Source organism: Eschrichtius robustus, chromosome 11 (assembly GCF_028021215.1).
Source record: "Eschrichtius robustus isolate mEscRob2 chromosome 11, mEscRob2.pri, whole genome shotgun sequence".
NCBI classification, from domain to species: domain Eukaryota; kingdom Metazoa; phylum Chordata; class Mammalia; order Artiodactyla; family Eschrichtiidae; genus Eschrichtius; species Eschrichtius robustus.
Genome location: NC_090834.1, coordinates 446,803 through 470,978, shown reverse-complemented (window position 1 = coordinate 470,978; position 24,176 = coordinate 446,803). Strand labels below are relative to the sequence as shown.

Genomic DNA, 24,176 nt, shown 5'->3' with positions numbered 1-24,176 from the left:
GGAAAGGGCATCCCCAATCCATTAAAAAAATTTTTTTTCTGGGTATAACATAATTATTTTATTTTTTTATTACGGTTAAATATACATAACATAAAATTTACCATTTTAAGCATTTTTAAGTGTCCAGTTCAGTGGCATTAAGTGCATTCACATTGTTGGGCAGCTGTCACCACCGTCATCTCCAGAACTGAAACTGTCCCCATTAACACATTATTGACTGGGGGATTTTTGCAGACACTAACGCCTGTGGCCATAATATGTCTCCTGTCAAGAATGTGTTAAACACGAACTTCCATTCTCCCTTCTCCGTAGCCCCGGCACCCACCATTCTACTTTCTGTCTCTGTGAATTTGACCCCTCTAGGGACCTCATCTAAGTAGAATCATACAGTACTTGTCCTTGGGTGACTGGCTTATTTCACTGAGTGCAATGTCTTCAAGGTTTATCCATGTTGTGGCATAGGTCAGAATTTCTTTCCTTTTTAAGGCTGAGTGAGATTCCATTGCATGTGTATACTGTTTTGCTTTATCCGTTCATTAATCAGTGGACGCTTAGGTGTTTTTGCTCATTGTGAATAAAGCTGCTCTAAGCGGGGTGTATGGATATCTGTTTCAGTCCGTTTTCACTTCCTTTGGATATATACCCAGAAGTGGTATTGCTGGATTACACGGTGATTCTGTGTTTAAGTTTTTGAGGAACAGCTATATGTTTTCCACAGTGCACCATTTTACATCCTCAGGGGCAATGCACAAAATTCCAGTTTCTTGACATCCTGGGCAACAGTTGTTTTTTTCTGTTTATTTTATAAAAGCCATCCTAATGGGTGTCAGGTGGTATCTCGTTGTGGTTTTGATTTGTGTTTCCTAATAATTAGTGATGTGGAGTATTTTTTCATGTGCTTACTGGCCATTTATATATCTTCTTTGGAGAATTATCTATTCAAATTCTTTGCCCATTTTTTATTGGGCTGTTTGTTTTTGTTGTTGTAGGAGTTCTTTATATCTTCAGTATCTGTCAGTATCTTGCCAGATGTATGATTTGCAAATATTTTCTTCCATTCTGAGGGCTGCCCTTTCACCCTTGTTGATTGTGTCCTTTCATGCACAGAACTTTTTAATGTTAAGTCCAACGTATCTTGTTTTCCCTTTTGTTGACTGTGCTTTTGGTTCCACCTCCCAGAAATCACTGCCAAATCCAGTGTCATGAAACTTCTCCCCTGTGTTTTCTTCTGAGAGTTTCAAGGTGTTAGCTCTTACATTTAGTTTTATGATGTCCTTTGAGTTAAGTTTTGTAGATGGTGTAATGTAAGGGCCCAGGTTCGTTTTTTGCACGTGGATATCCAGTTTTCTCACCACCATTTGTTGAAAAGATGACTGTCCTTTCCCCATTGAATGGTCTTGTCATCCTTGTAGAAAATCTTTTGGCCATATGTGTGAGAGTTTATTTCTGGGCCCTCTATTCTATTCCATTGGTCTGTATGTTTGTCTTTTTTTTAATAAATTTATTTATTTATTTATATTTTTGGCTGCGTTGGGTCTTTGTTGCTGTGCGTGGGCTTTCTCTAGTTGCGGTGAGCGGGGGCTACTCTTCGTTGCGGTGCATGGGCTTCTCATTGTGGTGGCTTCTCTTGTTGCAGAGCACGGGCTCTAGGTGCACGGGCTTCAGTAGTTGTGGCACTTGGGCTCAGTAGTTGTGGCTCATGGGCTCTAGAGTGCAGGCTCAGTAGTTGTGGCGCACGGGCTTAGTTGTTCCGTGGCATGTGGGATCTTCCTGGACCAGGGCTCGAACCTGTGTCCCCTGCATTGGCAGGCGGATTCTTAAGAACTGCACCACCAGGGAAGTCCTGTATGTTTGTCTTGAGACCAGTACCACACTGTTTTGATTACCATAGCTGTGTAGTAAGTTTTGAAATCAGCGAGTGTGAGACCTCTAACTTTGTTCTTTTTTTCTCCAACATTGCTTTGGGTATTCAGAGCCTCTTGAGATTCCATGTGGATTTTAGGATGGCTTTTTCTGTTTCTTCAAAAACATTGGAGTTTCGACAGGGATTACATTGAATTTGTAGATCACTTTGGGTAGTATTGACATCTTAACAATATTAAGTCTTTCGGTCTATGGACCCAGGATGTCTTTCCATTTATTGGCATCTTCTTTAATTTCTTTTGGCAACATTTTGTAGTTTTCAGTGTATAAGTATTTTGCCTCCTTGATTACATTTATTCCTAAATATTTAAATCTGTCTGATGCTATCATAAGTAGCATTCATTGGTAGTGTATAGAAACAACTGATTTTTTTTTGTGCATTGATTTTGTATCCTGCAGGTTTGCTGAATTTGTTTATTAGAACTAACAGGTTTTTTTTAATCCATTCTGAAAATCTGTTTTTGGTTGGGGAGTTTAATCCATTTACATTTAAAGTAATTACTGATAGGGAAGCACTTACTTTTCTTGTTTGTTTTCTGTGTGCCTTATAGCTTTTTTTCTCCCTCATCTCCTCCATTACTTCCTTCCTTTGTATTTAGTTGATTTTTTAATGACAAGTTTTGATTCCCTTTTTTTTCCCTTTTGTGTATAGTCTACAGATATTTTGGTTGTGGTTACCATGGGGATTATATACACTGTCCTGAAGTTAAGACATTCTATTTTATATTTATACCAACTTACCTTCAATCACATACAGAAACTCTACTTTTTTACAGCTCTGCCCTCTTTATATTATTGCTGTTACAAATTATATTTTTATATATCATGTACCAATTAATATAGATTCATAATTATTTTTATGCACTTGTTTTAAATCCTGTAAAAAATAAAAAGTGGAGTTATAAGCTAAAATTATAATAATAGTGGATTTACATTTTTTCACATATTTACTTTTACCAGAGAACTTTATATTTTCATTTGGCTTTGAGTTCTCATCTAGCATCCTTTCATTTCAACTTGAGGAACTCTGTGTAGCATTTCTTGTAAGGCAAGTCTAGTGGTAATGAATTCCCTCAGCTTTTATTTGTCTGAGAATGTCTTAGTTTCTCTTTTACTTTTGAAGGACAGTTTTGCTGGATATAGAACTCTAAGGTGATAGTTTTTTTCCTTCAGCTCTTTGAATATAGTATCCCACTTCCTCTGTCCTACAAGATTTCTGATGAGATATCTACTGATAGTCTTATTAGGGATGGTTAGCAGACATTTGGTCCTGTCCAAAATGTTCATAAGACATTTGGTCCACACTAACAGGGCTTTGATGTTTGGTTCTGTCCAAAACCATTTGGCATGGAGCAAATATGCTCATGGACATTTTGGATAGAACCAGATTTCAAGGACCTTTTGGCATGAACCAAATATCTTATGGACTGAATGTCTTATGGACGTTTTGGACAGGACCAAATGTCCTGCAAGGTTGGGGATCCTTTGTTCATGTCTTGTTGCTTTTCTCTTGCTCCTTTTAAGAATCTCTCTTTGTCTTCTGACAGTTTGATAATGTGTACTGATGTGGGTCTCTGGTTTAATGCTACTTGGAGTTCACTGAAGCTTCTTGGATTTGTATATCCGTGTCTCCTCCATTATGTCTTCAAATAATCTCTCTGCCCCTTTCTTCTCCTTTTGGGGTTCCCATAATGAGTATATTTACTGATTTGCATAAGTCTTTCAGGCTCTGTTCACTTTTCTTCATTCTTTTTTCTTTTTGCCCATCAGACTCAGTAATTCAAAATGACCTGTCGTCAAGTTTGCACACTCTTTCTTCTGCCTGTTCGAATCTGCTGTTGAACTCCTATGGTGAATTTTTCTATTTAGATAATGTACTTTTCAGCTCCAGAATTTCTGTATAGTTCTTTTTAAAAATCATTTCTGTCTCTTTATTGATATTCTCACTTTGTCCATAAGTCTGTTTCCTGATTTCTGTCCATGTTTTTCTTTAGCTCTTTGAGCATATTTATGACAGTTGTTTTAAAGTCTTTGTCTGGTAAGTTAAGCACATGTGTTTCTTTAGAGACTGTTTCTAGAGATTTATTTTGTTCCTTTGAGTGAGCTACGTTTTCCTGTTTCTTTGTATGCCTTGTGTTTTTTGGGCGAAAATTGGGCATTTATAAAAACAGTGCTCTCTCCCAGTGTTTGCTGTCTTCTGGGGACACCTTTACTATTTAGTGGGCTCCTGAGCCTTGAGATCAGCCTGGGATGCAGGCTTAAGATCTTCTCAGATATTTTCTTGGCATGTGTCCTGTCTGGCCTGTGTGTGTGCTTTTCTTTCTTTCTTTCTTTTTTTTAAAAAATTTCTCCCAGCTGCTTTTACATCTTGATTTCTCAAAGAGTGTCTCCCTGGCTTCTTCTTGTGACTTTAGATGTTCTATCGTATTCCTCTGCCTGTAATCCCTTGCCCCCAGGCAACCATGGGTTTGTAGTCCCCCTGAAATGTTTACATGCTGTGACCCATCACTGCCTTCTGCAGCTTCCAGCCTGAGGTCCAAACTATGCCAACATTTTCTGTCTGATCTCCAAGTCAGATGAGACAGAAACTAGTCCCCTGGGGAGCCTACAGACAGCCCAGAACATTGCAAACAAGTTCCATCTTGCTCCTTCTGTCCTCAGGGAGGGAACTGGAAATTGGGATGCGTCCTTTTGACTGCACCATGCTACGCCAGGGAGGGGGTGGGACAAAGGTGATCGAAACCATGGAATCTCCTACCGTTTTGAACATGTCTTTTTCTTGATTGGGTATTCACTCATTTGCTTAAACATTTGACTGGTTTCCAGAGTTCCTATAAAGTTATTTCAGTCAGTGTGCAGTTGTTTGTTTGATGTTTCCATAGGGGGAACAAGGGCCTGGCGCTTCCTACTCCCTGTCTTACTGACACCACTCAATTATATACCAAACCTTTTGAGACTTGCACTTTCTAATGGGTTGTTTTGCTGTAATTGGCAATAAGTGTGGTGACATTAGCTAGTACGGTTCCCACTGCACACTCAGCTTCTGATTGTTCTCTTTTCCCAGTACAAGCACGGAGGACCCATCATTGCTGTGCAGGTGGAGAATGAGTATGGTTCCTACAACAAAGACCCTGCCTACATGCCTTACGTCAAGAAGGTAAGAGTCAACTTGGGTCACCTCTTCGTGGGGTGTTCTGGGCTCTGGTGCGATGTGAGGGTCTGACGTCACCCAGCACCATTTATTAACTGGTGAATCCTTTCTCCAGACCTTTATTCCAACAGGGTCCTCACTTATTTGCCCTCTGTTGGCTGAGTTTAATGGGGATCGCAGTACACATGGGGCTGAGAGTAATGGAACTACCTTGATCGAGGGCGATGGTTGGAGGCCTTCCTGGAAGGGTGGGTTGCTGCTCTCACTCCAGCACCCAAAGCAGCGGCCCCACTGTCGGCTGCACATTGGCTTCATCTGGGGAATCGTTGATGGCTTCATCTGGGGAATCGTTGAAGCTCACTGTGCCCAGGCCATATGGCATCCCATTAACTAAGGGTCTTGGGGGTGCAGCTCAGACATCTGATTCCAGCGTGTAGGTGGCTGGGAGCCCCTGACCAAGCGTGTGGCAGAGCAGGGAAGGGCAGGCCCAGGGCAACACTTAGGAGGACAGGCTTCTGCTCAGAGGTGGTTCCTGTCACTTGGTGGATGAGACCTGGAATAAATGCATTCATTTTTCTAAACCCCCACTTCCTCTTCTGTGCAGCTGGGCTAACGAGAGGATTTGCCTCTCCACATTGTACGTGTAATGAGGTTGCAGATGCAGTGCTGTTCCAGCATCCAGTGAGCAGTCAGTAAACAGGACCGTGATGTTATCAGCAACACTGGTGTTTTGTACTTGGAAGGGTCGACCCCCGTGTGAGGCAGGAAGCTTTAAGTGGCCTCAGTGACTCCACTAATTTAATTAGAGCTGCTCCGGCCCCTGGTATCCTGGGTGGCATCTCTTCTGCTGTCACAGGCAGAGTTGTGTCCATCTGGAAGTCCTTTAGTCCCTGCAGATGGCTTGTAGGTTCTTACCCACTCTCCCCTGCCCCCCGCCCCCCCACAGAAGCCCCCTGTGTAGGGGCAAGACTGTCTCTGGGGAGGGTGGTGTTCCTGAAGCTGGATGGGGAGAGATCAGTCCTGACGGTCAGGCCCAGTCACACCCTGGCCTCCTCCTTGGGGTTGGCTGGAAGGAGCCCGGCCAGGGCTCAGGCCAGGAGGGCATCTACTGCCCCAGCACAGCCCCCGAGACTCTCCTGGGCTGGGCTTCCCCAGCAGGTGCTCACTGAATCTCTGGGCTGCAGAGAAGGAAGCTGCCCCGCTGGGGACAGGGGCAGCCCCGCAGAGACCTCCCCTGCCCAGTCGTGACCCTGGTGTCTGGGAAGGGGTGCATGTGAGACAGGTGGACAAAGGGACGCCTGTGTGGTCCCAGATGGACGGCCTGTCAGAGCCACTCAGCAGAAGACTGCAGGGCTCCGGATGGAGGGGCCGGGACCCCCAGGGCAGCCCACCCCTCCCTGCGTTGGTCCTCGCTGCAGCCACGTGCCCGGGGAGACGGGAGGGGCGCCTTGGAGGGTGCGGATCACAGGATGAAACTGTAGCAGGAATGCGCATGGTGCTGGGGCCGACTGGTGTCTTTCCCCTGGGAGCGGCGGCCGCGGCTCAGGAGTGATCACCATCATCACTGAAGCCCCTGGGAGGATGTGCTCCTGAGTCGTGCGCAGCTTCTTCGCGGCCCTGCAGATGTGGGACTGTCTGCGTAGGATGGCCATGGGCAGGTCACTTTGCCCTCTGAGCCTTAGGGTCACCACGTGCACAGCAGAGGCGGGAGCGTCCTTGTCTCGGCCCTGTGGGGAAGCAGTGAGGTGGTCGACACAGCCCAGCTCTGCCTGGCGGGTGGCGGGTGCTCGGGGGCAGCGACTGTCCCTCGCGGTGCAGGCGGTCAGTCTGTGCCCCTAGGAGATGGACATTGTCCAGCGTGTTCCCCCCACCCCCCAATGCCGTGCATGGGGGGCCTGAGCAGGGTCTGCCGAGCATCGGTGACGGGCTGGCTGCTTCGATCCTGCGCTTGCCTCCCCCGACTGAAGTCCTGAGAACGAAGGCCTCTCTGCTGCGTCCTCACGGCCTCCGGGCGGACGGGAGCCTTAGTCACTGCTCACTGCCTCACCTCTTTCCAAAGGAGTTTGGTTGAAATAAGCAGTCTTGTCATAATACCTGAAGAAGTGTCGGGAAGGTGCCCTTGCTGGGGTTTCTGGTCTGCAGGCCCCAGGCCCCGTGCGGAGCCCGACGGGGATGGACCGGCTCAGGTGTGCACCTGCCCGCCAGCTCTGGACGCTGCAGCCCTTGTCTCTGAGGCTTCTCGCCCTGCAGTGAAATGTCAGATGTGAGGCTGACCAGGACGGTCTGTGCAAGGCGCTCGCAGGGGCGCCCGCATGATGGAGATTGCTCCTGAGCCGCGGCCGCCGGTCGGCCCCAGCACCACGTGCATTCCCGCTGCGGTTTCATCCTGTGATGTGCACCCTCCAAGGCGCCCCTCCCGTCTCCCCCGGCGCGTGGCTGCAGCGAGGCCCAACACAGGGAGGGGTGGGCTGCCCTGGGGGTCCCGGCCCCTCCGTCCGGAGCCCTGCAGTCTTCTGCCTGGCGGCCTTGCCGAGTGGCTCTGACAGGCCATCCATCCGGGACCAGCAGCTAGCTGCCCGGCACCCCTCGGGCCTGACAGCCTGCCGCGCGGTGGGAATTCAGTGTGTGACGTGGCAGGGGGGTTGAGGAACAACAGGTTGACTCATGTCACTCCTCCACAGGCCTTGGAGGACCGGGGAATCGTGGAGCTGCTCTTGACCTCAGACAACAAGGACGGCCTGAGCAAGGGGATTGTGGACGGAGGTACCCACCTGGAGGCTGTGCGCAGGGATGGGGACAGGGGACGGGACGGCGGCCTGGCCTGCCTGTGCTCCCCGGATGGCCTTAGCCACAAAGGAGTCTCTGACGCCTGTTCTCCTGTGTGCGCGGGGCTGGGCCCCAAAGCTCAGGGCCTCGGGGCTGGAGGGGCCGCGAGAGGTGGGCTTGCGTGGCCGAGTCGCTGAGCACCAGGGACGCTCAGGGCCCTGCAGGACACGGGGCAGCGGACACGGTCCTACAAAGAGGGCCGGGCAGACCAAGTGCCGGGTGTCCCGTGGGGACAGCTCACTCAAGTCCTGCCCGGGGCTGCGCGGCCCACAGCGCCGGCCGGTCATCTGGGCGGCGGTGTCTGGGGGTGAGCACGTGGCCCTCGTCCCGCGTCCCCCTGCCCTCGCTCCACCTCTCTCCCTGTTACTGTGGACGCCCCACCTGGCACCGCTTCCGGGCCAGATGCTCCCACCTGGAGCGAAACCCTTTCTCCTGCCCTGCCCACGTCACCCGATTTCCCTGCCCTGGGTCCTTCCTGCCCGCACATGCCTGTGTAGCTGCTTCCTCCTGAGAAGCCCCCCGACCCGTTCCCCGCAGAGCCGTCTCTCTCTGCCCCCGCTTTTAACCACGCTCCCTGCGTCCACGCTCACTGGCTCCCCGGCCCCTTTCCTGCTGTCTTAGGTCCTGTGATCATCTCTCCGCCGACACCACCCTTTTCAAGGTCGCAGTGACCTCCACCTGACACATTTAAGTTGTCGTGCTCGTCACCTCTGACCCGTCCGATGGGGCCTTTGGTCTCTTTTCTTCTCACTGGCCGTCCGGGGCACGGTTTCTCCGACCTTGACCTCGGGCAGCTCGGTCCTGTTCTCCTCCCGACAAGTTTCCTGTCGTGTCCACGCGGTGGTGCTGTGTCCCCGTGGCGGCTTCCAAGGCTCCCCGCGGTCCGCCTGGTCCGCCTGTCGGGTCGGGTCAGGGCCTGGGAGGGGCTGTGGGGCTTCGAGTCCTGCGGGCAGGACCCTCTGGAGGCGGGAGCACGTTTTAGCCGCCGGCGTCCGCAGAGGGGGCCTCCTGGGCTGCTGGTCCCCACGCCCCGTCCCCCGCAGGCCCTGCCTCTCGCCCCGACCCGGCCCCTGCCCCACGCCTGCCGCCTGGATTGACTTTGTTCAATTAGTTAAAAATATGATTACAGGAAGGCTTTCACAAGGTGTGAAAGTAAAACCTTAGAGATGCTTCTGAAGAAACACCGCGGAGCCTCCGCCTCCCCTGCCCAGGAGTGACCATTTTGAGCTGTTTAGCATTCCGTCCTGGCTCTTCCTCCATGACTGTAAATCCCATGCAGAGAGAGCTCTGTACTTAGGGACGTAAAACTCTTGTTCCGGTTGAGGGCTCAGGTCTCTCCTGCCACCCTCGCCCCACGGCTTTCCTGGGGCGGCCCCGCCCTCACGCCCCCCGCCCTCCCCGGCCCTCATGGACGCGATGCTCGGGGCCTGCGTTTTGACACGTGAACGCGGCCGGGCGGTGCGTCCGGTGTTCTGGACGGTGTTTGTGGTCGACTTGCTTCCAGTGTAATTATCTCATTGGTTTTCCTTTCCGTTTAAGTTCTTTTCTGTCCCTCCTTCTCCCTGTCTCTCCCTTAAACAAACACTTTACCAACAGCTTCCTAACCCCCATCATGGTGTTTTCAGGCACCTCTGTGTGTCGGATTCTGATCCAGTCCGATGGCACCGGCGCGCCACTGTCCCCAGCCTGATGGCAGCCCGGGTCCCCTGGAGTCCCACGTCCTGGGACGTTGAAGCCGTCGTCCTGTCGTTTTCTTCGATCCGCTGTCGCTGCCAGAGGACGAGTGCATCCTGTTGTGGGATTCGGCTTCAGGGTGTCTCTGTGGGACCCGCCCCTTCGCGGATCTGACTTGGACAGTGTGATCCTTGCGGTGGCCTCTCCCTGCTGTGCTGTCCTGTCTCTTCTCTGGTTTGGTTGTTTGTGGGTCCGACATGCGTGTTGCTCCTCTGAGCTGCGTAGCTCTTGAGCATTTTTCTGTCTTCGCCGTTTCCTTCTACGTTCTGGGTGACCGCCTCGACTTTCTTCTCCCAATCCTTCCGTTTCCTGCATCTCGTTCTTCTTGGATACATTTCTTTTTCTCACAGCGTACTTGCTAACAGCTGTGACCAGTGCCCCCCGCTGTGGGGAACCAGGAGTGGGGTTTGGAGGGCTGTCTTTGGTGGGATTGACTCCGGAGGGGAGCCCTTTGGGCCGTCATGGCGGGTATCTGGGGGCAGGAAGGGGCAGGAACCGCCTCCTGAGCTGTCCTCTTCCCGCAGGCCCTGGTGCCCGGGGCCGCCATGCTTGGCTTTCCTGGGGGGCTGGCCACGGGGCGGTGGGGAGGCTGGAGGGGGGCGTGAGGCAGGGTCCGCGGGAGGCCTTGGGCTGGGGTGGGTGGTCACCTCTGCTCTCGCAGGCTGGTTACAGACCCCCAGACCCTTTTCAAGCTCCCGAGCTTTCCCTGAACCGTGGCCTCTGCTGTGTCTCCTGCCCCGTTCTTTCTCCCTGTGGCCCCACCTCCTCATCCTTCACCTGTGTTCACCAGGCTGTCGGGGGGGGGGGGGTGATGGGAACGGGTATACTGGGCTCCGAGGTTTCTGCCGGCTTGGTTCAGACCCGCCCCCTGTCTTCAGGGGTGTCCACTTTAGGTGAGGAGGGTCCGGATGTGGGGTCTTACCCACATCGGGTGGGCCTGCTTCCCAGCGCTGTGACCTTGAGGCAAGTTGTTTGGCCTCCCGGAGCCCCAGCTGTCGTTTGTTTGTCTCTAATCACTGGTGATCGGGGCTCGGGTCCGACAGGAGGGCGTCAGGGTGGCTGGGCGGCCAGGCTGGTCCGGTGACCATCCCGCCTTCCCGGGCGCAGCAGAGCTCAGGCCCGGCCATGCGAGACCCTCCGTCCGGGGACAGGAGGCGGGCAAGGAGCCTCAGAGCCAGCTTCTGCTCCGGGGTTGGCCACATCCGTGGCCGTGGGCAAAACATAGCACATCTTTCTCGGGCGTACCTTTCCCTGGTGGAAAGCCATGGAAAATATTGCTGGGGTGGGACAGAAAACTAGCTCTCATCTGAGATGTAAAAGGGGAATCTTCACTTAGATCGTCACCCAGTGCCGGAGGCTGGAGGTGCAAAGTAAAGATCAGACTCTGAGCTCCTGCAAGGAGTAATGAACAGAAATGCACTCTGGTTGTAAAAATTCCATAAATCGAGCACAGATGCTTAGCAAGTGGATCTCTGTGAGGTCTGTGCTGAGTGGTGGAATTTCCAAGATGAACCGGCTAAGCCTCTTGGTGTCAGAGGAACTAAACTCTGGTTGGAGGTGGAAGGTGGTGTCAAGGTTAGTTTATTTGCAGGTGAGTTGAGAATGGTCAGGGGAATTCTGAGTCCTCCTGGCTTTTGGGTGATAGCCGTTTTCTCTTCTCCTTTCCACCTGCAGCGCTGGCCACCATCAACTTACAGTCACAAAACGAGCTGCAGTTTTTAACCACCTTTCTGCTGAGTGTCCAGGTAAGTCAGGAGGTGAGCTGAGCTGAGCCGTGGTGTCAGGAGCTTAGCTGGGCCGGAGGGCCTCTGGGCCCAGCCTTGCAGCTCTCGGCCCCCCTTGCCCCTGCACGGCCCACTCCGCACCCGTGTGGCCTGCCCCTGGCGAGGGAAGCAGTGTGACGGTTGCTCTGAGGGGTCGCTGTGTCAGCTGGTGCTGGGAGGTGGTTTCCAGCCTCCTGAGAAGGGGCCCTTTCTGAAGCTCTAGGCGGGTGTGCTCACAGAGGCCTCTTGACTAGAGTTCTGTGGACTCAATTTGGCCCCAGACGGGCTCAGTCTGGGCCCTGGGGATCGAGGGGAGAGACACGTCCCTGCCCTGTGTCTGACCGTCACTGGTCAGGCTGCTCTGGGCCCAGAAAGAGTGCTGTCATCTGCCAGGCGGGGGCCTGGTCCGCCCAGGCCAGAGGGGAGCGGAGCATCCGGATGTTCCTCAGCATCCATGGGGCTGATGGGAACTTGCAGTGAAGTCCTGCTTTGTCGATTTCTCCTCTCCCCTAAAGGGAGAGGAGGTCCAGCTGAGGCGGCCCATTGGCAGCATGGAGGCCGCCTTCGCCCTGTGTTATGTACGGGGCCTGGGTGCCGCCCTGAGGCCTGCACCCGGCGGGGCTGTTGGAGGGTTCGCTCCCCCCACCCCAAGAATAGACGCCGGCAGGGGTGCTGGGGTGCCTCCCGTTCCAGCTACTCCTTTTCTAGAGCAGAGGTGGTGTCCAGAGGCTCGGCCACAGGAGGCCCCCAGGGCAGTGTGACGCCCCCAGGGCTGAGGGCCACCATGTGCTGCTGTTTAGAGGGACGGGCAGGGGGTGCCCAGGAGGAAGCAGGATGGGGGGGCCCGGCGGGCTGCTCAGCAGATTGGGGGCGGCAGCGTGCAGGTGGGTACAGGCCCAGCCCCCTCCCTCCTTCCTGCACCCCGTACCGCGCTTGCTGGGCGTGGGTCCGCGACCACAGGCTCTCTGCCCTCGGGGAGTTTGTGACCCACTTGGAAGAGACGCGTTAGGTACGTAGTTGCACAGGATCTGAGTAGGGTCGTCCAGGACAAGGACGGCGCTGTGACCCCCAGCTTCTCTTCCCTCTTCTGTGAAGTGGGGATCGTGCTGGCACCTACTCGTAGGGCCGTATGCGGGTCAAAGGGGTGATGCTTGGAGAGCCCCCAGAAGAGCCATGCTCCCCACGGGCGCCCGCAGAGTTGTCCGTGGAGAGGTGGCCCCAGGCCGGCCGGCCTGTCCACGGCGCCCGTGGCCACCGGCCTCTCGCCCGCTGCTCAGCCATGTGTTTTCCTCCAAGAAGGGGTGTCCCTCTTCAGATCAGAGGCCCCTGCAGATGATCACTGGTGGCCCTGCCCCGCTTCACTCAGGGTGTCCGGCTGCGCCTTGCCGGCCCGGCCCATGTCCAGTGACGGGAGCCTGGACGCGGGTGTCTCTGGGCGCTTCCCAGGGCCAGGCAGCGTGTGCTGAGGGCTCCAGGTGCCTCATCTCATGTGACTGTCCCAGTAGCCACGTGACGGGCCGCCGTGTAGCCATTTTACAGTCGAGGACACAGACTCCAGGACGGTGTCCCCCGGCAGTGGCAGGTCAGGGCATGTAGCACAGTTGGTGCCGAGCCAGCCCTGAGCCACGGTGACCTGGGCCATTTGGTGGACGGCTCAGCCCAGCCCTCAGGTGGGCCCCTCCTGGCACTGGAGGCTGCTGACCTGTGTGACTTAGTGACCCAGATGTGGTATGAGTGTCCCCTCGGGAGGTAGGCTGCCCTAAGAAAACCAAGCCCCGGGCCTTGCTAGAGAATTGTCGTGACTTATGTGGCCTCTCCCATGGCGTGGTCGGGCCCTTCTACTCAACAGGCCCTGAGCCTGCCGCCCCCTGGGCGGGGCAGCGATGGTCTGTGTGCACTGGGCCCGGACGCCAGGCCGACAGTCACGGGCTGCTCGGCGCGGGAGGAGGGTTCTGTGGCGCGGAAGCTGCGGGGCCGCCGTCGGGCCAGCACCTCCCCCGCTGCTTCTGTGCACGTGGGCAGAGCGGAGCTGGGCCCGGGCATGGCCGCTGCGTCCTGGGGGCAGTCCTGTGCAGCCTCAGGGCACCGAAGCAGTGTTAGACCTTCGAGCGTCCTGGCCGAGGCGGCGGGGGCGGGGGGGGGGGCGGTGCCGGGCTGCAGAGCCTGCACTGTGGAAGCTGGAGCGCCCTCATGTTTTGGTCCAGTTTTGCGTACTTCTGTTGAAACCAAGCTAGACCTGGGAGAGGGGCCGCTCCACAGCCCCCTGACTCCTCCGGCCAGAGGGACGCAGCATCTGAGGGTCTGTGTCCATGGTGTGGCTCTCAGAGATGGGTTTCCCCGGTAGAAAGTCCTCCTGCCCTGAAGAGGACACACGGGGCTAGATCAGCAAGCCGCTGTCAGGACTGCAGGTCAGGTGCTGCGTTCTTGCGAAGGCTCACCTCGGGCAGGTCCCTGGGTTCCCCGCCAGCGCTGCATGCAGCACTGAAACCCCATTAAGGCCCCAGGCCTGCTGTGCCCACTTTGGTAGCTCCATCCACCCCCTGCCACGTGGCGGCCGCACGTGGAGGACCAGCCGGTGCGGGTCCCCTGGGGGCTCCCCTGTGCTCTGCTGGCAGCGGCCCCGAAGGCCAGGTGTGCAGCCAGGGAAGGGTGGGGAGGACGGAGGTGCCGGCTAACTTCTCACTTTGTGGTGCGCAGGGCGTCCAGCCCCGGATGGTGATGGAGTGCTGGACGGGCTGGTTTGACTCGTGGGGCGGCCCCCACAGCATCCTGGATTCCTCAGGTGGGTGCTTGTGGGACCCCCGTCCAGCTTGTGTGCTGGCCTCAGAAGCAGGAATAAGTTCCAGATAAGCTGCTAATCGATGTGAATTAGCTGAGGGTGTGGGGCTCCGGGAGTCTCTGCGTGTACAGTCAGCCCTGGGCGTCCAGAGCTGTTTGTCTTGACAGGTGACACGAGCGGTCAGACACGGCTTTGGGGTGTCTCTGTAATTGCTCTGGAGTAATGCATGCCAATCGCAAACGTCTAGCCAATACAGGACGTGTATAAAGGAGAAATAAAAACCCCGGAGCCCAGAGCAGACATTTCGATGTGTGTAGTACAGGCACCCTCTGTCTGTCTGCCGCCCCGGGTGCACGTGCAGGTAGAGGTGTGGGCAGGTGAGGGCAGGTGAGGGCAGGTGAGGGCAGGTGTGGGCAGGTGAGGGCAGGTGTGGGCAGGTGAGGGCAGGTGAGGGCAGGTGTGGGCCGGTGAGGGCCGGTGAGGGCAGGTGTGGGCAGGTGAGGGCAGGTGTGGGCAGGTGAGGGCAGGTGTGGGCAGGTGTGGGCAGGTGAGGGCAGGTGAGGGCAGGTGTGGGCAGGTGAGGGCCGGTGAGGGCAGGTGTGGGCAGGTGTGGGCAGGTGAGGGCAGGTGAGGGCCGGTGAGGGCAGGTGAGGGCAGGTGTGGGCAGGTGAGGGCAGGTGTGGGCAGGTGAGGGCAGGTGTGGGCAGGTGTGGGCAGGTGAGGGCAGGTGAGGGTGCGTCTGCTCATCCACCTGCCTGTTCCAGTGGCCCAGCTGCCTACACTGTGCGGTGTGGATTCCACCCCTGTTCTGGAGAACGCAGAGAACCCCCTTGGGCCGGTGGCGTACCCACGATCTCTTATTGATGAGGACCTGGGTGCTTCCAGGGTCTGTGCTTACGGACCCCGTGCAGCGGGCGACCCTGCGCGTCAGTTTGGCTCACCTGGCGTGTCTCCCTGCGATAAGTTCCCGGCAGTAGCCCTTCTTCCTTCATGCGGGTTTGATCTGTGTTAACTGAACTGCCCTCCAGGAAGGGGACAATCCTCCCTCCACTGTTAAACGAGATGCCCATTCCCCACAGATTCATCAACACCAAGTGTTAAATAATGTCAGCGTTTGCTGTCTGATAGGTCCTTGTTTAGGTCTCATTTCTTTGACCAGTGCCGGGGTTTTAAACTCTATAGAGATATGTATTAACCATTCATATTCCTTCTCCGCCGTTACTGTCTGTGTCACGGGCTCATTTTCCAGTCCAGGTGGGGCGGGGAGGTGGTCAGAACCGTGTCTCTAATTGGGTCTCGCCAGCTGAGCGTCGCCGGCAGGTGGGTGGGCCTGAGCTGCAGCCCGTGCGAGGTGCGGACTCGCCTGGGACTTGAAAGCAGCTGGAAGCCGGGCTCTGGGGCCGGGGTCCCGTCCCCCACCATGGACTGCGGTTGGGTTTAGGGAGACCTAAGGACGGAGCTGTGAGGGGGACCTTGAGGGGGGCCGGGCTCACGGCGCCCCAGGCCCCAGCTCCGTGCGCCCTTCTCCTCCCACAGAGGTTCTGGAAACCGTGTCCGCCATCGTCGACTCCGGCTCATCCATCAACCTGTACATGTTCCACGGTGGCACCAACTTTGGCTTCATCAGTGGAGCCGTGCACCTCCAGGACTACAAGTCCGATGTCACCAGCTACGGCAAGTGCCCCCGACGCGGCGCCCCACACCCGTGCCTGGGCTCTCGCGGGGCGTCCCTCGGGGACAGCGGCTGGCACCTCTAATGTGAAGGCAAGGTTTTGTCTGGACGGTCACTTTTAAGCTGCCAGGGCCGTAGGAGACAAGCCAGCTGACGTGCCTGGGCCTTTGGATGCCAGCTGGGGAGGGGAGGGGGGCCCAGGCCGGGAGGGGAGGCCCTCGGGTGGGGGTAGCCCCTCCCCTCCTCAGGGCCCTGGGATGAGGTGACCCTGGCCCCTTGCCTGGAATGTAGGGTCTGGGCAGTTTGGGGGCATTCGGTCGCGTCTAGTGCGTATGGTATTTTGACTGACGGCTCACGTCAAGTGTTCTGCCTCCCACGTTGCTGGGGCGAGGACCCCGCTGCCCCGCCAGCGCCCGCTGTCTCCGTTTGCCTCCACACTTCCATCCTGGGGGCTGAGGCCCGTGACACGGCTAGTGTCTTACAGACTATGACGCGGTGCTGACGGAGGCCGGGGATTACACGGCCAAGTACACGGGGCTCCGGGAGTTCTTCGGCTCCATCTCAGGTACCTGCACGCGCAGGTGCAGGCCTAGCTGGGCGCCGGCTGGCTGTTGCTCTGCGACCCCAGGAGACTTGCTTCCTCTCCCCCCAACCCCTCATCCCCCGCCTCAGCCCCAGGTGATGCGTGTGCAGGAACGAGGACAGGCAAGTCTGAGCGACTGTTCTCATCCGAGTTGGGGTCTTGCCGGCTTCACCTCCTCCTAGGTGTCAGGGTTTCTGAGGATGTGAGCAAGCCCGTGCCGACCTGCCTCCTGGCCTCGCCTTCCTGGCGGGGTCTCGGCGGGCCGGGAGGGGCAGGCGCTGGGGCGGCGGAGGCTGGAGGCGCAGCGACTGTTGGGGTCCCTTTGGGACAGCCCTGCCGTCTGCTTGTGTTGCAGGGGCCCCTCTTCCTGCCCCACCTGACCTTCTTCCCAAGACGGCGTATGAGCCAGTGATGCCAGCTTTGTACCTGTCCCTGTGGGACGCCCTGCCCTACCTGGAGGAGGTGCGTGCCGCTGGCGGACGGGCTGGCCCGGAGGAGGCGAAACCCAGGTCTCCACCGCCTTGGGCTCCACTCCCCAACCTCAGAGCTCAGAGGAAAGAGGACAAACGCATGTGGAGAAACAGGAGGGATGGAGGGACGAAAGGAACCAGAGGAGGAGCTGGGAGCACAGCGGGGAGGAGGCAGGGGGGAGGGAGGAGGCCGGGCGCATCCCCCCGGCGCCAGCTCAGGGCTGCCGTGGTGCAGAGATGACACTGGTCACAAAGTGCCGAGGCCACCGTGCATAGCCTGCCTTCTGTCCTTATCACATGCCCTCCGTCCCTGTCCCCGAGAGCCTTGCAGACTCTGACGAGAAACCAAAATCAGGATTGTGGAGCTTGATAGTGTAACAGAAGTCAAATAGAAAAAACGTTCCGCCCCCGCCCCTTCCCCTCGCGTGCTGACCCCCGTGGGGGCTGCCGGCTCCCCGCGCCCCCAGAAGGCGAGGCCGCCTCTCTGTGCTGAGCCTCTGCCTCCCGTCTCGTGTCTGTGCAGCCGGTCACCTCGGAGAAGCCGCTCAACATGGAGAACCTCCCGATAAACGGGGGGAACGGGCAGTCTTTTGGGTACACGCTGTACGAGACCACCATCACCTCTTCTGGCATCCTCAGTGCCTGTGTGCGGGACCGGGGACAGGTAGGGGCGACCCTCTGAACTGCCGTGACCCACCGCACACCAGACCCCTCCCCTGAGGCTCTCATGGGCAGCACCCGTGTGTGGAGATGGCCCATCCCCGCCGGCCGTGCTGCCCGCTGGAACCTGGGGCCTTCGTTTCGCCCTGGCCTCTGAGCGCTCGGCAGGGACCCCCCACGCCTCCCCCCTGCTGACGCGGGTGGGTCTTGTCTGCTCCTTTGGCAGGTGTTTGTGAACACGGTCTCCATAGGGTTCCTGGACTATAAGAGGAAGAAGATTGTCATCCCCTTGGTCCAGGTTTGTCCCGGGGGTTGGGAGGCTGGTGCCAGGCACCTCCTGGGCAGGTGTGGCGGGAGGCCTGGAGGGAGGCCTGGACGAGGGGGCTGCTCGGCCACAGAGCTGGGGGTGGGCGTGGCTTTCTGATAAGCAGGGACCCCCATCCCGTCCTCAGAGTTTAGGGAGAACTGGGGCTCCACAGAGAAACCCCAAGGGGCAGCTGTGACCCGGTGGTCAGAATCAGGCTTCTTCAGCGCCCTCTGTGCTCCCAGCAGGGGTTCACGGTGCTGAGGATCTTGGTGGAGAATTGCGGGCGAGTCAACTACGGGACTAATATCGACGACCAGCGCAAAGGTGGGTCACAGCACGCACGTGGCTGTCCCTTCTCCACAGCAGCACCTGCAGGTCATGGAGGCTGATGTCATAGGCGGGGCCACGGGGGCCCATCGGGGGGAGGTGGGGTCCTGGAGGCCCCTGGAGGGAGGTGGGTCCTGGAGGCCCCTTAGAGGGAGGTGGGGTCCTGGAGGCCCCTGGAGGGAGGTGGGTCCTGGAGGCCCCTGGAGGGAGGTGGGTCCTGGAGGCCATCGGGGGGAGGTGGGTCCTGGAGGCCCCTGGAGGGAGGTGGGTCCTGGAGGCCCCTGGAGGGAGGTGGGTCCTGGAGGCCATCGGGGGGAGGTGGGTCCTGGAGGCCACCGGGGGGAGGTGGGTCCTGGAGGCCACCGGACGGAGGTAGGGTCCTGGAGGCCACCGGAGGGAGGTGGGTCCTAGAGGCCACCGGAGGGAGGTGGGTCCTGGAGGCCACCGGAGGGAGGTGGGTCCTGGAGGCCACTGGACGGAGGTGGGGTCATGGAGGCCACCGGAGGGAGGTGGGTCCTGGAGGCCACCGGAGGGAGGTGGGTCCTGGAGGCCACCGGAGGGAGGTGGGTCCTGGAGGCCCCTGGAGGGAGGTGGGTCCTGGAGGCCACCGGAGGGAGGTGGGTCCTGGAGGCCCCTGGAGGGAGGTGGCATAGGACCCGTGCCTTCTTGGTTCTTCACACTGAGTTTCTGTTTCGATCCACCTTGGAAACCTCTCGGTGACCTCACTGGTGGTGGGGAGGAGGGCACAGGATGTACATGAACAACATACATGCTCTTGGGGGCCCTCCCCCCGGGAACATCCCACTGGGCTCCCTGAACCTCCTCTGCTTGAACTTGCCTCTTTCTTATCATCTATCAAAATGTAGGTGGTTTTATGTAAGTTATGAAATAGGACCTCGGACAATAAATCCTACCCTGGAGGAAGCCTGGTGCCCTCCTAGCTCTCGTGGCCGTTTGCTTCTGTCACCTCGGGGAAGAGCTGTGGCCCAGCCCCGGGGACTTCCTGGGTCCTGGGAACGTGCCCCTCCAGAAGGGGCTCAGTGTGCTTCCCCTCCCCTCCGCTCCCCTCCCCTGAAAGCCCCCCGTGTTCCTCCCTAGGTCTCAGCTTCTTCCCTGAGGAGCTCGCGGTGCTGGCCACCCTCGCTTCCTCTGTTCTCCTGGGGGCAGAGGGGATGGCAGCCTGGCCCTGGTCGCAGGCCCTGCCGGTGGGGTGCAGTCCTGTCCTCTGGAAGGGTTCAGGGTTCACAAGTCGCAGACCTCCTCTCCAGAGCCGTGTGCACCCCCTACAGCTGCACCTGCAGTTCAGGAGGGTCTGCAGCCCTCTGAACACCCCCAGCCTGTCCGGGTTGCCAGTCTGGCGACTCAGCAGCTCTGTGACCGAGAGGACGCAGGACACGCAGTGGGCCCCAACCCGAGGTGCTGGGAAGTCACTGTTCAAGTGTGTGCAGTGCCTTAGCCTTGGGTGTCCTGGCCATGGTGCTGTGTGTTCACAATTTAAATACTTGAAAAAAAACCTTTAACGCTGGCTTGTGTAGAAGATTTCTGGCCGAGTTACTAGGTCTGTTTCGTCTGGGACTCCACTGAACAGACCTCGAAGTTGGGCTGGAGCCGCTGTGACCTCTTGATCACACGTGTCCTTTGGGCCTCCTTTCATGGTGTTGGAATTCTCAGCCCCCAGAAGGGAGCGCCCCCCTCCCAAGGGCCAGAGGCTGACACTGCCCTCGGGCGCCTCCTTCCCTGCACGCTGTAGGGCCTGGCAGGCGCTGCTGTCACTTGCTCTCATGGCTTTGGGGCTGCAGGGAAAGGTTTTATGCGTGCAAAGAGCCCCCTAGGGGTGCTGGCCCTTCAGCAGGAGTCCTTTGTTGAACTTTGCAGAAACGTTCCGTGTATGTGCCCAGCCGGCGGGTCAGCTGTCCCCCCACCGTCGGCCTCGCTCAGTGTCTGCCTCGTCCCCCCAGGTTTAATCGGAAATATCTATCTGAATGATTCTCCTCTGAAAAAGTTCAAAATCTACAGCCTGGATATGAAGAAGAGCTTCTTTCAGAGGTGGGTCCTGCCCTGCGCAGCGTGGGAGCAGCTGGACGGCCTGCAGGAGAGCCAGGAGGCCCGAGGCTGCCCCAGCCTTGGTGCCGCCCCGCACCCCTCCCCCACGGCCTGAGAACCGGAGCCTGAGCGCCCCCTGCCTCTCCCCCTCCCCCGGCTGCCACTGCTGTGCCGGTTCACAGGGCGGGGAGGACCTGAGAAGGCGCCCCCCACCCCTTGTCTTCTGTCCTGCCCATAGGTTCCATGCAGACAAGTGGAACCCTCTCCCTGACGTGCCCGTGTTCCCTGCTTTCTTCCTGGGGCCGCTGTTGGTCTCCCTCTCCCCCTGTGACACCTTTGTGAAGCTGGAGGTTTGTAGCCCCGCCTGCCAGGTGCTCTGGGCTCCGCTCCTTGGGCCCCAGCCTGGTGCTTGGCCTCGTGGAGCCCCCATACCACATGTGCCCGGAGGGTCTCCGTCGTGGCCTCCGTGGGTGCGGGAGGGAGTCAGAGCAGAGGAACCACCTGGTGGGCTTCTCAGGTCCGGGCTCCGGTGGTCCAGTCTGAGCCCGGGTGCCCTGCCGGGGCTCAGCACAAGAGGGAACGGGATCCGGAGCTCCCCGCCCGTTACCGAGCGGCTGTTGGAATGAGTCTGGTCCCTGGGAAGCTGAGAGGAGAGCTCACGGCCTGTGTGCGCCTCTGCCTCCCGTGTGACTCTATGTTCGGTGGTTTATGTAGTCAACTAACACCTCCCCTCCTCTGCTTAAAGGGCTGGGAGAAGGGGGTTGTATTCATCAACGGCCAAAACCTTGGGCGCTACTGGAACATTGGGCCCCAGGAGACCCTCTACCTCCCAGGTGCCTGGTTGGACCAAGGCCTCAACCAGGTGGGAGCACTTTTCCTGGGACCCCTTCTCATCCCTGCCCTCCCTGTATCATGGTGTTTCTCCGGGGGCCCTTGGTGGGCAGGGGAGGACAGAAGTTCTGGCCAGCCCCTTCCGAGTGGGCCCCTGCTCCGGCTCCGAGACAGACTGGCCGTCTCCCCAGGTCATTGTCTTCGAGGAGAAGATGGCGGGTCCGGTGGTACAGTTCACGGAAACGCCCTACCTGGGCCGGCACCAGTACATGAACTGAGCGGCCCCCAGGCCTCCCGGCGGGGTGGCAGCAGGCCCTCCCTACTGACTGCGGGCCGGCCTGCTGCTGCCCCCTCTGTCTCTCCCCTCGGGAGCCAGGCCTTGGCCCTGCCCACGGCTGCAGTTCAGACCCTCCCCTGCAGAACCGGAGAAGCGAGTTGGGGGCGAGGGAGGGCCCCTCCCTGAAGAGCTTCCCGGCTCTGTGGCTGGTGCCGTCCGACTTCGCTGCTCCCGCGGGCGGGATGGAGGGTCTGGCTGGGACTGTCCCCCGTGGGGGTGAGTGGGGCACAGCTCCTGGACAGTCTGCTCCTCTGAGTGTCCCTGTGGGCCCTGTTCCTGAGCTGGGGGGCGCGTCACCATTTGTGGAGGGTGGGGGCACCTGGGCCAGCCTTCGCCATCCAGGGAGGAAGTCGGTCCGGTGGAGGGACCCCGGCCCCCTTCCACCCCACTCAGATCGCCTCTGACGGTCAAGAACGCTGGGCCTTACCTCCCAAGACAGCGTGTTTCCCTCTCATTCCGCGAGGGGCAGCGTCAGCCCAGGAGGAGAGACAGCTGCTCCGGAGGGTCCAGGAGGCCGCGGGCAGAAGGTGTGGCCGCAGGGGCCTGGGCAGGAGTGTTGGGGTCCCGGGGCCCCCGCCCTGGGCCAGGCGGCAGGGGAGGGGCAGCCTTCCTTCCAGTCGTCCGTCCAGACCCCGGACAAGCCCCGCCGGGATGAGCCCTGGGTTTGGGCTCAGGTTCGCCGCCTTGAATTGCGGTAAAGCCACAGAGTTGCATCCGATCCTCCTTGGTGGTGTTTGTCTTATCCCGCGTGTGCCGGGCACACGGCTAGCCCGGCTGTCGCCGTTCCAGTGTGGTGGGCGGGGTGGGGCCCTGCTGGGTGGCCAGGAGCTGCACGTGCGCTGGCCCCGGCGCTGAGTGCGCCTCCCCGGCGACGTCTGGATCCTCCTGCCACAAACGGACGGTCTCCAATCGTAGTCCAAGGGGACGAGCTGATCCCTCCGGGAGTGGGGGGACCGGGTGGGGAACTGCAGGCTGAGAGCCTCCCAGCGGCGCCCTCCTCCCCAGGGCGGGAGCCCGTGCGTGGCTTAGGAGGGGTCTGCACGGGGGCAGTGGTGTGCAGCCCCTGGGCCCAAGAGCGGAGCCGGGTCAAGGGCAGACGGTCACAGGGGGCTGGGCCCGAGGGTCCCGCTGGGGGCAGAGAAGTGGAGCTTACTGAAGCGAGCCTGGTGGACCACGGCTGGGGGACCCCGTCCCTGATCTCGTCCAAACTCACCAGCTCTTCCTGTGCCGCCTCGAACGGGGAGCCCGGGGCTGAGCGGTGGGAGCGGGCTCTGTGGACGGGGCCAGCCTGGGCGCCGAGCCACCCTGCCTGGCTCATGCCGCGTCCCACGAAGCGCGTGGGGGGCTTCCGCTGGGGAGTGTGCACGGAGCTGGGGTTTGAAAGACGCTTACGGTGACGCTGTCTGTGTGATGAAGAGTCCCCTGGCGTGGCTTTTCCGCACCCACCTGCTCGCAGACGCCCGGCCCTTCCTGGGTGAGGTCCCTGGGCCAACCTGCCTGCCCAGTGACCCCAGCTTCCTGTCCAAGCACCTTGGCAGGGAGTGCCCTCCTCATCACCCCGGCCTCTAAGTGCTGGGCGTCTCAGGCTGCTCCCAGGCCGCCTCTGCCCTCTGCCTTCACTCGGTGTGGAGGCCTCGCCCACGGGCCTTGGCAGCAGTCTCCACACTCGTTCTCTCCCACGTTCATCCCCGTCGGGGCTCCAGGCACCGGTGTCCACTCACCTCCCCTGTGAGTGTAACAAGCACGTGACCCCAAACTTACTGTCACATTGTCCCCTGCAGTCTGCCCGGAGCAGTGGACACAGTTCTGTTCTGTCTTGGTTACTCGTGGCTATACTTGTACCTCACGTCCAGCCCATCAGCAAACCCCTGACCCGCGTCCAGAGCCCGCCCGCTGCCCTCTCGTCAGGGCTGCACCTCGTCCGACTCACCGTTGTCTCGGGCCGCCTGCCTGTGTCCTGTTTGTGGGCAACACAGGAAGCGAGCGATTCTTCTAAAAGGCCGGTTCGACTGGGTCCGTCCTCTGCTCCAAGCCCTCCGACAGCCTCTCTTTCACTCCCTAGCTGCAAGCTTCGCCCTGGTTCCAGAGCAGAGTGTCCGGGGCCCCTGCTCCCACGTGTGACCCACCCCCCGCCCCCAGTCAGCTGCCCTCAGTGGCCTGTTAGCTAAGCGCTCTCCCGCGGGGGGAGCTTCTCTTTCCTGGACCCAGTTCTCTGCATGTCTGCTCGGAGGCCACCTGGCCAGGGAGGCCTTTCTGACGGCCCAGGTGGGGTGCCAGCACCTCCCCAGCCGCACTCTGCCCCGCTTGCCGCATCCGTCACCTTGGAATGATGACGGCTGTCCAGAGCACCCTGGCTCCATGCGTCTGTGCCCTCTCCGGAGAAGGCAGCCCCGGGCAGGCAGAGCTTTGGCCCTGTGCTGTGCCGGGAACAAGACGTGTCCCCCCAGGCGCCTGATAGTACAGGCTGGACGGTTAAAGGAATGAGGAAAAACAAGGCAGGGCTGAGGAGGATTAGGACTGTTAAAAACCATAGTTGACTTTTAATTTCAAAACAAATTAAATACAGTTAAATTAAAACAGACCCGATAGTGCGGCTTGGGGGCCCACCCACCCTCCCTGTCTCTGTCCTCCGGACGCCGGCCCCCACCTCGCTCCTGTACAGGGGCGAGCAGGGGACAAGCTGCGTTTGGAAAACAAACTGTAGCCATGGACCCAATTCTGCTTCATAGCAAACTCATTCCCAATGAAGGTGAAAGCTGCGGTCCATCAG

The 24,176-nt window shown here is 58.4% G+C and overlaps 1 protein-coding gene across 1 annotated transcript in view; it reads left to right on the top strand.

Moving 5' to 3' along the window:
- Positions 1-21,608, top strand: part of GLB1L2 (galactosidase beta 1 like 2) — a 38,863-nt gene extending 17,255 nt beyond the window's left edge. The window contains exons 6-19 of the mRNA XM_068555191.1: positions 4,988-5,080; positions 7,756-7,837; positions 11,309-11,379; positions 14,095-14,179; positions 15,713-15,850; positions 16,333-16,413; positions 16,787-16,893; positions 17,425-17,565; positions 17,788-17,859; positions 18,114-18,192; positions 20,154-20,241; positions 20,477-20,588; positions 20,984-21,100; positions 21,261-21,608. Of these exons, the coding sequence (XP_068411292.1) occupies positions 4,988-5,080; positions 7,756-7,837; positions 11,309-11,379; positions 14,095-14,179; positions 15,713-15,850; positions 16,333-16,413; positions 16,787-16,893; positions 17,425-17,565; positions 17,788-17,859; positions 18,114-18,192; positions 20,154-20,241; positions 20,477-20,588; positions 20,984-21,100; positions 21,261-21,347 (1,353 nt within the window). The 3' untranslated portion in view covers positions 21,348-21,608. The remainder of the gene's footprint in view (positions 1-4,987; positions 5,081-7,755; positions 7,838-11,308; positions 11,380-14,094; positions 14,180-15,712; positions 15,851-16,332; positions 16,414-16,786; positions 16,894-17,424; positions 17,566-17,787; positions 17,860-18,113; positions 18,193-20,153; positions 20,242-20,476; positions 20,589-20,983; positions 21,101-21,260) is intronic.
- Positions 21,609-24,176: the final 2,568 nt, after the last annotated feature.